This window comes from Panthera pardus, unplaced genomic scaffold, assembly GCF_024362965.1.
Source record: "Panthera pardus isolate Hobbes unplaced genomic scaffold, ASM2436296v1 HiC_scaffold_5, whole genome shotgun sequence".
Lineage (NCBI taxonomy): Eukaryota > Metazoa > Chordata > Mammalia > Carnivora > Felidae > Panthera > Panthera pardus.
This window is the reverse complement of record NW_026526980.1, coordinates 9639892-9653852: the sequence shown is the minus strand read 5'-3', so window position 1 is coordinate 9653852 and position 13961 is coordinate 9639892. Positions and strand designations below refer to the sequence as shown.

The window sequence follows — 13961 nt, the reverse complement described above, 5'->3', positions numbered from 1 at the left end:
TCTCCACATCCTCGCCAACACTTAGTGTCTTGTTTCGTTTTTGGTAATGGCCCTCCAAATGTGTGGAGGTGATATCTTACTGTTCAGCCTTCAAAAGGAAGGAAAAATCCTGCCATGTCCAACAGCACGGATGCACCCAGAGGCCACTATGCTGAGCAAACTACGCCAGTCACAGAAAACAAACATGGAACGATGGCACTTAAATGAGGCATCTAAAAGTCAAACTCATAGAAACAGTGTAGAATGGTGGCCACCAGTGCTTGGGAGGGCAGGGAAGGGGCTTCAGTGGGTGTAAAGTTTCAGCTGAGTAAGATTGGGTCTAAGATCTTTCGTACAACATGGCACCCACGTGTACTGATACTGCATTGTACCCTTAATTTGTGAAGAGTGTGGATCTCACGTTAAGTATTCTTATCATAAAATAAAACAAAGTCCTTTAGTAGCATAAAATTGGGGCGTCTGGGTGGCTCAGCTGGTTAAGCGTCCGATTTTGGCTCAGGTCATGATCTCGCAGTTCATGGGTTCGAGTCCTGCGTGGGGTTCTGTGCTGACAGTTCAGAGCCTGGAGCCTGCTTGGGATTCTCTGTCTCCCTCTCTCTCTGCCCCTCCCCTGCTTGTGCTCTCTCAAAAATAAACATTAAAAAAAATTTTAAGTAGCATAAAGTTAAAAAAAAAAAAAAGTGAAGTAAGATCATGTTAGAACTGTTCAGTTCCACCATCGGCTCCCATGTCACTAAAAACGACATGTGAAAACTCCCTGCCATGGCCTGTCCTACCCCTGGGGCCGACCCCTTGTCCCTCCGCCCTTGCCACCTGCCCTGCCTGCTTCTACAGGCCAGGCCGTCTGCCAGGACTGTTCCTCTCCCCTGTGGCACTGCCCTCACTTGCTGCTCAGAGAGGCCTCTGTGATCAACTAACTCAAGTGTCCCCGCCCTGTCCTCTCTGCTTTGTCTTCACGGCTTCATTACACTAGACGGCAGGCCCTAGACCCACTGGCTCACTTGCCACCTATGGCCTCTCCTTTTAGGGCAGAAGCTCCGTGAAGGGGGCGCTATCTCCTGGCACACCTCTCAGAGTCACTGTCCATCTTAGGTCAGGGGACTCGGTGGCGCGAGCTGTGCCAGTCGAGACCCCGCAGGAACAACGCATTCTCTGCATTTGCTCACCGCTATGGGTCAGGTCCTGGAACAAAGGTCGGCCGACTATAGCCCCTGGCTGCCTATTTCGGTACAGCCTTCGAGCTAACAAGACTTTTTGGTACATTTTTAAATGGTTGAAAGATAATCAAAAGAATAACATTTTATGACACGTGAAAATTTTATGAAATTCACATTTTGGTGACCATCAGCGAAATTTCATTGGAACGCAGCCAGCTGGTCATTTATTGATCTATTGACTCTTCCACGCAGAATCGAGTGGTTGTGACAGAGACCATATGGCCTGCAAAGCCTCATATTTACAATCTGGCCCTCAATAAACAACACTTGCAGAGGACTGGCTTTCAACACTGCCTACTGGGTGCCCCGTAAGTGAGGGCTGATGATGTTCTCTAGACTCCGCACGGTCTCTTTCCCTCCATGAGAAGCCCAAGAAGCACCTCCGGGACCCGGTTTTTCTGATCCCAGGGAACCACCCCTGAAATACCTCCTCTCTCCTGGGCTTTGTGCCTTCTTCAACAGGAGCCCCGGAAGGGTCTGACTGGGGCCTCTGCAAATCTGGCCTTTTGAAAACCAAATCAGCCCCGGCCACTTAGCCAGACTGCAGGAGATCTATGCAGTCCTGGGATATGTGGTGCCTTTTAACCTTCCACAGCTGTTCTCTCATTTCCTCATCGTGATGGATACCGCAAAAATCCTGGGCGGGGGTGGGGGGGTGTCAGGGTCTCTGGCTGACAGGTGGGGAAACTGAGGCATGGGCCCCAGGGCACTCAGACTGGCCAAACTGACATCCACATGTCCGTCTTCCTCCCGTGCCAGTCTGCCAACCATGCTTTCTAGAAGCCAGCTATGCGTGCTGTGTAGTCATCCCACTGCCCCTGGGATGCAGAGAGATGGACAGCAGACAGCCCTCCCGCAGCTGGCTGTGCCATCTGCCACTCTGAAGCAGGCAGCCGGCTACCGCCGTCCAGAAGCCCATGCGTGCAGAGCCTCTGGCCTCCCGTAAAGGCTGATGGGTAAAGACCGTTGTCAGCTCCCTGAACGGTTGCCTTTCTATCGGAAACCCCCTTTCTGTCCATCTCTAGCCCTCACACTCGAGCCAGCTTCCCCCGTCAGGTGCAAATGCTCGCAGCCCCGCGGCTGGTCAGCTGACTGCAAAGGACTAGCCCACTGCCTGTCACTCACCAGGGAACTGCCCTGTCACCCAGGGGCTCAGGCCCAAGTTCCTGGTCTGGTGGCAGCCCACCCTACCTCCCAGCTGAGAGCTTTCTCTGGAAACGTCTCACATCTTCCCCAGCTTATTCTCCACCCAAACGTGCAGGCTGCAGAAGGCAAAGGCCTTTGGAAGCACGGCTCCACTGGCTTTACCTAGCACTGCAGAGATTGCATGCGGGACAGACCTGGGTGACTGGGGTGGGGGATGGCAGTCCTTCCTCGGGGTATTTTAACTCCAGATGGAGGGAGGCTAGAGGCCTATGAGGCCTTTGGAGGGGGCTTCCTGGTATTTAATTGTTCCAATTGTAATGAGGCATTAAAACCTGCATTACCTAGCACCTGGCACCAGAGTGCCAGCTACAGGTTGAAGAGTCTTTATCAAGGAAGCCATTTATTAGAAAAACTACCTCTGCCCTTCCCCAGGGTCAGTGTCTCTCCTGTGGTCAGGGCTTCCCGGGGAGATGTGGTCCAGGAAGACTTCCCTGAGGAGGTGGCATTTGGGCTGAGATCTGGAGGTAGGGGGAGGGGTGGTAGCCAGACAAGGTGGGGTGCCACAGGAAGTCAGCATTGAGGAGGCCTTCTATTCGCTCCATTTCTCAATGCTCCCTTCATTTATACCACTGCCAACAGCCTATCCCCCGTCCGCGCCAAGCATTTTATACGCATGCTCCCACTGCAGCCGGCAATCCTTATGAGGATAGCGTAGGAGTCTTTGTGCCCATCTTACAGATGAAGAAGTTGAGGCACCGAGAGGTTAGGGTCTCACACACCTAGTAAAGGCACAACCGCAATTCAAAACCCTGTGGCTGGAGAAAACCTCTTTTTCCAGCCCAGGCCACCCTTAGCCTTCCATCTGACATGGTTTCATCTCCATCAAACAGTAGGAGGTCCAGCTGAAGGGACAGGGAGCCCAGCCAATTGTGGGGGCTGCCTGGCTGCAGAAGGGGTTCGGGCGGGTGGCCTGGCGGCTGCAGTGAGAGACCACCACGGGATGATCTCCCACCATCCATGCATCCCCCTCTTGGAGGCTGTGAGCGGACAGATCTCTCGGTGGCTGTGAGCGGATGGCATAGGGATCCCTCCTCTGCATGGGAACATGCGCTGCCATGCCAGGTGCTGCCTCCAGGAGGCGGAGCCAAGTGGTTAAGTCACAAAGGCAAGGAACGGCCCCAAAGATAGCAAACCCGCTCCTGGGGTTCTAGACTCTTCCTTTTCCTTGAGTGCTGCTAGAGTCAAAGGGCCGGGATGGGGGCAGGGGGCGCGAGGAGCAGAAGCCATTTACAAAGTTGACATTCAAACCCCATTTCCTTTCCTCTGGGTTTTTCAGACACCCCCCCCCCAAAAGAACTGCTTCCCTAATTATATCCAACTTCCGGCACCATATTGGCTGAAGTCTGGGTGATATGGAGTTCGGCAACATGACAAACCCCATGCATACATCCGTGTGTGCACATATGTGTATTTACACACATATTACATCTCCCTGCCCTCCTACCTCCATTTCCTCATGTAGCAGGAAATAAAAGGGCCATAGGCTGAAGCTCAAATCCCTCCTAAGCAGAGGGAAATCCGGGTGTCATGGTTTCCAGAAAGGGAATACGATCTCCGTATGGGGTGTAATTACATCTTAGCTTTCTGCAGAAGAATAGTTTATGGCTTAAATGCTATTAATTGTAAGCCGTTTTGTTCCACGGGAAGTTGTTCATTGATAACTACCCAATTAGGGTTATTTTGCAATTAGTCTATTCACAGTAAATTTATTGCAAAAGGGGAGGCTGTGGTGCAGCAAATTAATGCATTGCCGGGCTGGGTGTGCAATGGCTCTTAAATGCCAATCTTATTAACCAGCTCAGAGGTCCCGGGAGGGTGTGCCATGTTGGCTGACGCAGTGGAGTCCACGGGAAACCCCCGGGAAACACGCTGCCCAACCACCCTGGGGGTGTCTCAGCACAGGGTGGGAGCCCCTGGCCTCCACTGGCCACTTCGGCTCTCTTGTTTCCCCATTACCGCCCTCCCTGCTCCTTGCAAGGGCTACTGAGCATTGAGAAATACCACCTCCAGGCTGCAGGCATCCTCAAGGTCCGACGGTGTGAGCTAAAGTGAAACCTTCTGCCTCCTGACGAGGGAAAGGCTCTTCGACCCGAGTTCCAATCCCAGCTCGACTAGCCACACACCTCTCACCACGTCCTAAACATCTTTCAGGAGCAATTTCCTCATCGATACAAAGGGCTGATAGCAGACCTGCCTTCCAGGGCTGTTGTGAGGAATCAATGACATAAGGCACAAAGCGGGTGGAAAATACTACTACGTGAGATTAGGATCTAGCAGGGGTACGCACACTGCGGCCCACAGGCCAAAGCCTGCCCACCGCCTGCTTTTGTACACTGAGTCTTCTTGGAACATAACTAAGTGCTCTGTGCACATATCGCTCACGGCTCCTTTTGCGCCACAACAGCAGAGTCGGGTAGTTGGCACAGAGACTGTATGCCCGCAAAGCCTCAACTGTTTTCTCTCTGGCCCTTTGCAGAAACAGAGGGTTGGCCCCTGGTAGAAGGAGTACCCGGAATTATTTTCACCGAAGGGCATTCAACTCAGGCCTCCGACACTTCTCTGCTGAGTCATGTGCCGGTAAACAAAAGATTCTGGAAACTTCTTCCTCCACTCATTCATCCCTACACCCTATCAGCCAAGTGCCATCAGGAATATAAATGCACACCGCATGGACAGCTCAGACTAGCGTTGAAATCCAAGGGAGAAATGAACCTTTTCTTTTTAAATCTTTCCATTTAAAAGAGAGTAGAGTCCACATACACGTTTACAACTGAAAACTCAAAAAAATACAGATAAAACATTGAGGACAAATCCAAGGTTGTCTGCACCCTGCACAAAGGGGAACCAACACTTAAGGGGTTTGTTGCATATCCCTTCACACCTCTTACACACATGGCTCCTGTCTATCTGACCTGAATCCTAAAAAGTGGAAAAAAAAATTAGGCTCACGACAGGGCTAACATCACAGGATGGTAGATGAGATGAGCTAACATGAGCTAACAGAATGCTAAGTGCCTCGTGCAGTGCCTGGCACATAGCGAGCACTCCCTAACTGCCTGTCCCTTGCAGGCACTGGAGGAAGTAATACACACCAAGAAACACATGAGATCTGGTCAAGGGCATGAGGTCAGGTGCAGAAATACAATGAGTAACACTTCACACCTTCTGAACCATCCCCCACACCCTGCTGTGCTTATGAACACCTGTTATAGCCCCAACCTCTCCCTGTATCACAGCAAGACATCTGATTTGTCACTGGCCATCAGCACATAGAAGAGTCCCCAGTACAGGGCGGGAAGTGGGGAGAGACAGATGGTGGGAAGGAGAGAGGAAGGAATTTTAGATAGAGAAAACAGGAAGGTTGTTTTTGCAGAACCTCCAAAGTCAATGTAACCAATTAGAAACCTTTCAAATCATATTCAATTACAGTAATATTTGTGTCAATCTTAATCCCAATAGTCTGTGGAGAGAGAAAACGAACCCTATGGAATGTGATCACCTCGGATTCCACATCAGCCCTGATTTTGTGTCTTTTACCCATTGCCATAATGACGATTGGCTAAAGCTATAACCAAACGTAACTTGATTTTTCCAAAGCTTTTCTTATACAAAACTTCAGAATTCAAACACTCCCAGAAGAAAATATCTTTTGTGTTGATCAGGGGTTTGGAAAATAGGGTGGTCCTGGGGAGCCGGGGAGGCTCAGTCGGTTAAGCATCCGACTTCAGGTCATGATCTCGCGGTTTATGGGTTCAAGCCCCACATCAGGCTCTGTGCTGTGACAGCTCAGAGCCTGGAGCCTGCTTCCGGTTCTGTGTCTCCCTCTCTTTCTGACCCTCCCGCACTCATGCTCTGTTTCTGTCTCTCTCTCAAAACTAAACAAATGTTAAAAAAAAAAATAAGAAAAACAGGGCAAAATAGGGCGCTCCTTCTCAGAAGGTCTGAGAAATGGGAGCAGAACGGCACTGAGCAGGAGGATGAGTCGGAGCCAGGGCTCGAGCTTACCTTCCAGGGGGCAGAACCGAGTCACCTTCTTGGGCATCAGCAGCCCGAGCTTGTGGCGGCAGTAGGTTTCCCCGATCTCCTGGCGGCAGTGCTTGGACTTGGCACGGGACAGGGCAGAGATGGCCTCCTTGCCCGAGATGTCACACTTGGGGGGCTGGTCATACTTGATCTCAGGGGAGCTGCCCCCGCTTTTCCTGCTGTGGGGCTGTCTTGGGACATCCTTCCCACGGCTCCCGTTCACGGCGGCTTTCTCACCAGGAGGCAGCACCTCGTTGGTGCCCTTGCCCGGGAACGGATGCCCCTTCCCCTTCTCCTCCTCCAGCTTCCTCTTCAAGAGCTCCTTCTGTCTACTCGGGGCCTTCTTTGCCAGCTCAGGCTGGTGCTTTTGCTTTTGAGTCCTAGGGGCAAAGTTGCTGTTGTCCACATTCTCAAAATCTTTGGGGACGGAGTTCTCATTGTTGCTGTCTGTTCGCACTTTCTCTTTTGGCCGGTGAGAAAAGTAGCCATCCTGGAGAAGACGGGAGGAAACACAGAGGAGAAATGTCACTGAGCGGTCGTGCCAAGTAGGTTGGCCCCTGGAGAGTGGGGCACATAGGTTTGGAGGTCTGGGCCCCAGTTTCGTGTGATACCTTCGCTATGGGCTTAACCTAAGGTAGACTTTGCTCTCCGGACCTAAGTTTCCCCATCTGGAAATAGAAGGATGTTCCAACTAGGGACCAAGACTTTGAAAAGTCTAAATGCTATGTCCATGGACCCCAATGCTTTGTAACTAACCACGCCTCCCTTTCAAGTAAGTTTCCTTAATTGTTTCTGCCCCTGGATCCTGGATATTCTGTTCTAGTTTCCTGTTTACCTTCTAGCAGAGAGTGCTGTGATGGTTTATTTAAGGGCTGGGAATGTCATAAGAAAGTTATAAGGGGAGAAAATATAGGCAGGATATTATATATAATCTACTTCCTTTGGACATGCTCAGAGGTCTACACCCATACGAGAAATGAGGTGGAGCCAGAGTGAACTCTGAGGGAGAGACGTCCTGGCTGTTTTGGAGGAAAAGCACCTGTTGCATTATGATCTTTACAATGAATCCCGGGCGGGGAGGCAAACCTGTAACACTCTTGTGTTTGGGCTCGACTCCTGATGTTTGTACCTGGAGCAGAACTGATTAAGTCACCGGGTGTCAGGAGAAAGGCCAAGAGTCCTTCTGGAGAACATGCCTGCTAGGAATCTTTCCAGGAAGGCCCCCAACTCAGCTTCTCCATGCCTAGGCGGGCCCTGGCCGTTTTGAGCTCATAGCAAATGTACCATTCAACGAACACCTTGCATCATTTCCAAAACAAGTTGCTTCTGCATAGAGCCCATTACCAAGGCCTTAACCTGAAAAGAGTACCCACTGTTCTAAAGCTAGACCCAGAGGGGACCTCTAGAGCCACAGACGATGCTAGTTGGCTCCATAAATCTACCCCCGTTGCTATAGAAACACAATGGCCATCAGTAGCAATTCTGAGGGAAGAATCCCCTTCGGTTTTCCTAAATGTGCCTGTTAACAGTTGCCGGGGAAGAAGATGGTCAAACAAAATGGCAGAGGCGGGGCTGGGGCTGGGGCCTGTGAGTGGGCTGAAGTTCTCCACGCAGCTCCTACTCTAGCAGGTGGGCAAACTGTGGCCCCCGGGGGCCTAATCCTGAGTGCCATCCACTTATGTAAATAAAGTTTTATTGAAAAACAGCCACCACTGTTGGCTTATGTACTGTCTATGACTGCTTTCCCGCTCCAACACCAGAAGTGATGGTTGCAATACGATCCCTCTGGCCTGCCTAAATATTTCTATCTGGCCTTTTAAGAAAAAGTAGGCAGACACCGGCTCTCCAGGAGTATGGGCTCAGGAGGTTCCTCTTCCCCTGGGCTTGGTTTACATCCCTGTGCCCACTGTTCCTACGTGGCCTAGTAATGGTCTGGAAAAGAAGTCACATATGGCTGCCTCCTTGTTGCCTTTGCCCCATCTCTCCAGGATCCAGCACCAATTTCTCCGGGACATCACTAGTCTTCTCATTTTGCATGTGAGGGAACTGACCGTTCGTGAGCTTGCCCAACGTACCCCAGCTGGTTGGTGGTGAAGCTGGGATTCGGCTGCAGGCCCCATGGCCTGGGTTACCAATTCCCCTACCCACTTGCAAGAAGCTATAGAGCCCTGTGGACCCTCATCACTCCAGCTCCTTGGGCACTGCAGCCTGACCTCCGACCACAGGGTCCCTTCCCATCCACTCCAGCCCAGCTACGTGGATCTGGAATACGCATGCCACCTCCAAGGAGCCATCTCAAGTCTGGCCAGTGGCTCATCAGGATGCAAGCAGTCACACAGAAAGAGGGACGGTAAGTAGGGCCACAAGGCAGCAAGAGCCAGGAGGTAAAGGAGTAGGAAGGAGGAAGCAGCCACCAAGAAGGGAGAGCGGAGTCTGTACTGGGTCCCAGCACAGCTGCTGGTGATACACAAGTCTTCTATCCTGGTCCGTGAAGGGCAAAGTGTCAGCTCTGACCCCTGCTTCCAGCCCTTCTTCCCTCCCCACACTTCTTCCAAGAAATCACTCTTGCTGAGACACCACACCTCTGTTCTTATAACCTAAGTGAACCCCCCTGATGTTGGTCTTTTCCCTTCTTCCTGTCCAGAGGCCCTCACAGAAACCCAAGCAGCCTCTCAGCCACATTCTTGAGCACTTTCCACAAGTCACGCACCACAGACTCAGTGGCTCACAGGTATCACTTCCTGGATGCAGTCACCCCGTAAGCATTACTGTCCTTGCCACTTGACACAAAGAGAAGCCGAGGCCTGTCGCTCTAACCTTCCTGAGCACATACCAGGTGCCACGCACCAAACTAAGTCCTGACATGTGGGGTGCCACTCAACCTTCAAAAACAACTTCCAAGGCAGGTACTGCGCTTCTCCCATCTTACAAAAGATGGGGGGGAGAGCTCGAGGATGCTCAGTGGCCTGCCCAAAGTCAACTGGGGTAGGAAGTGAGATCGCACAGGTCTGCTTCTACAATTTGCTACGGTGCACCGCCCCTTCCGTTTGGCTGGGAGGTAAACTGAGGAGGAGTGAGCTCCCCCTTGTCTACTGCGGGGAGTGGAGGGGCGGTTTCCCTCTTTGTTCATCTTAGCCCAGGCTGGAATGGAAATGGGTCTTGGGAGGCTGGTTTTCCAATAAGGCTCTTGACAAACACTTCAGTTCTTTTTCGTCTCAGCACGAAAGGTAGGGCTGTACTCCCCATACCTCACGGTAGCTCCCCATAGCTCACGGTAGGGCTGTACTCCCCATACCCTGCAAATCAGGCACAGCCAAGCAACATGCTGTGGCCAAGACAAGCGAAAGGAATCAGGGCACGGTTTGCCACATTCCCCTTTCCTCCATAGCATCCCACCACACTCCTGATGGTGAAGGTCCGGCATCCCCAAGTGAGCATAGTGTGGAGTGGGGACCAACTCTCATAACTCTTGTGCTGTTTCCCTCACTGACTCATGGGGATCTTTGTTACGGCAGCAGAGTAACTCATCCTGACTGATACAGGAGCCAACCTGGGCTGCTTTCTTCCTCCGAGCGGTCCTCAGATTCAGGAGTCAGTTTTGGGGTGCCTTTTTTCGTTTGGTTTTGCCTCTGACAGAAAATCAGTTCGATGACTACTGCTGTCTGAAAACATGAATTTCAGTTCTGACCCCAAGCTCGTTTTCTAGGAGTTAACAAGAAGGTGGGAGTAAGCGGAAGAGTCTCTGTCTTTGCAGCAATGTGTATCCTCTCTTATCACACACAGCCCAAGTGTTATTCTGGGGTTGCTCTCTTTCCTCATTAAGGGAGGATCACAAGTCTGAGCAGAAAACCTCCATAAGCCACCGATTTCAAAAGCTCTCGTTCTCTCTCACTTTCTGGAAGAACTTCTCCAGACAAAACCAGACACAGGAAACACTGCAATCAATGAAGCTAATCTGACCATCGGAGAACATCTGATTCCTCCAGTTAATTTGTGATATCAGGGCCAGGCGCCACCATCAATTCTAATATAACTCCTGATTAATGCGTCATCTACTCAGAGAGGCCCCCACAATGGGAATGGTTGGCTCTGTGTCTCCCTGTGGCCTTCCGCCTGGCCCCAGACGCTCCACAGCTGCCAAAGGAAATCAAAAGATTCCAGGGCAAGAGGAAAGGGAAAGATTTGTCTTCTGGAATCAAGAGTTCAAAGATACTAGACAGCTTCCAGAAAGGTCAGTGAGGGGCACATTCAATGACAACCAGGCGTCATTCAGAGGTCTGAGATCTCCTGGCTCATGGAGTCACCTCTGCTTTCTACAGTAGCTGATGAATTCTCCCTTGGCTTGTACCCACTCTGTTCTTTTTAAAATTTTATTGTGGTATGAATACTTAACATAGGATCTACTCTCTTAACCCATTTTTAAGCGCATGATGCTATATTGCTACCTATAGGTGTGATGTTGTACGAAACATCTCTAGAATGTATTCATCGTGCGTAATTGAGACTTTATGCCACTTGATTAGCAATTCCCCATTTCTGGCTCCCCCAGCTCCTGTCAACCACCATTTTATGGATTCGCTGAGTGTGACTATTTTAGCTGTCTCGCCTAAGTGGGCTCATGCAGTATTTGTATTTCTGTGATTAGCTTTATTTCATCTTGCATTGTCTTCCAGGTCCATCCATGGTATTGCATATGGCAGGATTTCCTTCTCTTTTTTTAAAAAAAAATGTTTGAGGGGGGAGGGGACATGTATGAGCAGGGGAGGGGCAGAGAGAGAGGGACAGAGAGAATCCTAAGCAGGCTTTGCACTGTCAGCGCAGATCCTGATGTGGGGCTCGATCCCAGGGACCATGAGATTGTGACCTGAGCTGAAATCAAGAGTTGGATGCTTAACCGACTGAGCCCTCCCAGGCACCCCAGGATTTCCTTCTTTCTTAAGGCCAAATAATGTTCCACTGAATGTACACACCACATTTTCTCTATCCATCCCTCGATGGACGTGAGATACTGCCTGACCTTCCCAGTAACTCTTCACCTGCACACCAAGGGTCAACAGCTCTCTGCTCTGCTCTTCTTTCCCCAGAGAATCAAGACCCAGACATCCAAATCCAGGTCCTCTTCCCTATGAAAACCAACCGTGGGAGGTTTCTAGGCAGATACAAGCAAGATAACCATCCTGTCCTCAGCACTCACATCCCCTCCTACCGTGGCCCTTTATACACCTTGTGTCCTGAATCCTCTCAAACACCCACGGAAGCAGGCAGGAGTAGTCCTAATTGAGGGAAGGACATGAAGGCAGAGGGAGGTTAAACAACCTGACCAAGGTCATGCTGCTAGAAATGAAGTGACTCAAACTCCCTGTGCCTCAGTCACCTCATCTTGAAAACGGGAATGATGACAGTACTTACCTCATGGGAATTTTAGTGAGGATGAATGTTATGTAAAACTTCCAGAATGTGCCTGCCACCCAAAGCAGGAGGAAGAATAACCACTGAATCCAGATTAGGTTTGCTACCTATGAGCACTGGGCCTCAACCATCTCACCCCTGACGGTCTCTGCCTGCAGGACAGATTGGTTATTATTTTCTCATTAGGATCAACTAGCTGTGTCCCCTTTATTCTTAACCAATTCAACACTCTCACCTTGAGTTATTTATGCAAATGCAACCCTTTGACTTATTTTATTTTAATGTACTTATTACAATGATTGTACATTCAAATGTTTGCTTGAGAGCTCCAAAACTCTAATTGCTCTGCTGATGCCTTACGTCTAGGCTGCCGCTAGAATCCATTTTTATTCTAGAGAAATAATTAAATGCAATAATGTCCTCTATTCTTATTCAACCTTGGGCATGTGTGGAGCCAATTTCAATCAGGGAGAAATATGCTAAACCCAGTATGGCTCCGAGAGGCAGGTTATGTGACCCGGGCTTCTGTTCGGAGGTGAATTAAGGATCCATGTCTGTTTCTCCTTGGTTTTCCCATGTTCCGATTTCAGAGTGGGTCTCTCCTCACCCCATTGACTGAACCTGGGCCCCTTGTTTCTGCTTTAAGGAGGTGGAGGGGGCTGGCTGTGTTTGTTTTACAACTACCCGCTCACTGATACACCATAGCTCTTATTTTTTGTAGAGAAAGAACACTGGACAGGGCGGGAGAAGACCCGGGTGGCTGTCTTGCTTTGGAGACAGTCCAATTTTCTCATCTGTAAAATGACAGGTCCTGTATACGCGTTCCTCAGCGTTCTCTGAATCAGCCACTCATCAACACGACTGACTCACAAAGTTCTGTCATTCCAGCTCAATGAGAAGTCATTCGTGGACTGTATGAGATCAGGGACTGAGAAAGAGATGGATACTCCCAAGGGCATCATGTCTCCTTCCTGACTCATTCTTGATTATTGTGTCCAGGGACCCTTGGATCTGGGAGACATCATTTCACCTCTCTGTGCCTCAGTTCCCTCATCCGACCCGGGGGGGCTGAGGCTGGCACTGTCCTCCCAGGAACCAAATTGATGAAACACAGAACACAGGGCTCGACACATGCCAGGTGCCGAGGAAACATGCCATCTATTAGAAAATACACATATGGCACTTACATGTCCGAAGCTCTATCCCAAGCCCCTCTGCACGTACCAGTTCCCGTAATCCTCGTGATGACCCTATCAAGAAGATGCTCCATTTCTCTCCCTGTGTTTTGGATGGGAGCACTAAGGTTCAGGGATGTTACGTGTCTGAATCTAGATCTAGGAAGGGGAGGAGCCAGGATTTGAACCCAGGTAGTCAGGGTCCAGTGGTCATGCCCGCCAAAACCACACTGCCTCTCAGCAGCTATTAGGAGTAGAGATGATGTCAAAGGGACAAGCTGTCCGACCCGCTTGCTCATCACGACCAGTTTATGGCTTCCTTTTGTGCCATGTAGACGCAGAGCCAGATGACTGGTGGTTTGCTGTTGAACCCAGTGTCTGAGGCTTCATTCCCATCACCAGGGTGACCAGGGCCACTGGGAGGGCCACTGGGGGAGAAGCCCACACCTGCTTCCAAAAGGACCTCAATGCCAGGGTAGATGAATGGTGGAGGGGCAGTGTGCATGGTCGTACCCAATTCGAATACGCAATTACCCAGGCTGCCAATGCAAATAGACCTAACCCAGGCCTCTCGCCCAAGCTCGTTGGCATACACTGCACATGGCTTGGCTGGCCAGTACTGAGAAGCCCATGGGCCATGATGGGCATGGGCAGGCCCTTCTTTAACAGAACCCTAAATAATAAGCCTGGTGTGAATTCAGTTCAGCGAATTGAGTTATGTTAACAGGAAACACAGCATGGGATAAGGAAGGAGGGCACTGGATGGATGGAGCTGGCTTGGAATCCAGCCCTCACCCCTTAACCCCAGGAGAGGCCAAGATTTACCCCTCAGAGCCTTAATTTTCTGATTTACAAAAAAGGGGGTAAGAGGACCTACTTTGCAACGGTGAGACAGAGAGTAAGTAATGTGGCACTGATATTTAATTCTATT

General features: G+C 50.4%; 1 protein-coding gene across 2 annotated transcripts in view; it reads right to left on the bottom strand.

Moving 5' to 3' along the window:
* The window catches only part of XYLT1 (xylosyltransferase 1), a 306010-nt gene that overhangs the window by 128316 nt on the left and 163733 nt on the right, over positions 1–13961 (bottom strand). For both annotated transcript variants that reach the window (XM_053894433.1, XM_053894434.1), the window contains exon 3: positions 6429–6936. In XM_053894433.1, coding sequence (XP_053750408.1) covers positions 6429–6936 — 508 coding nt within the window. The remainder of the gene's footprint in view (positions 1–6428; positions 6937–13961) is intronic.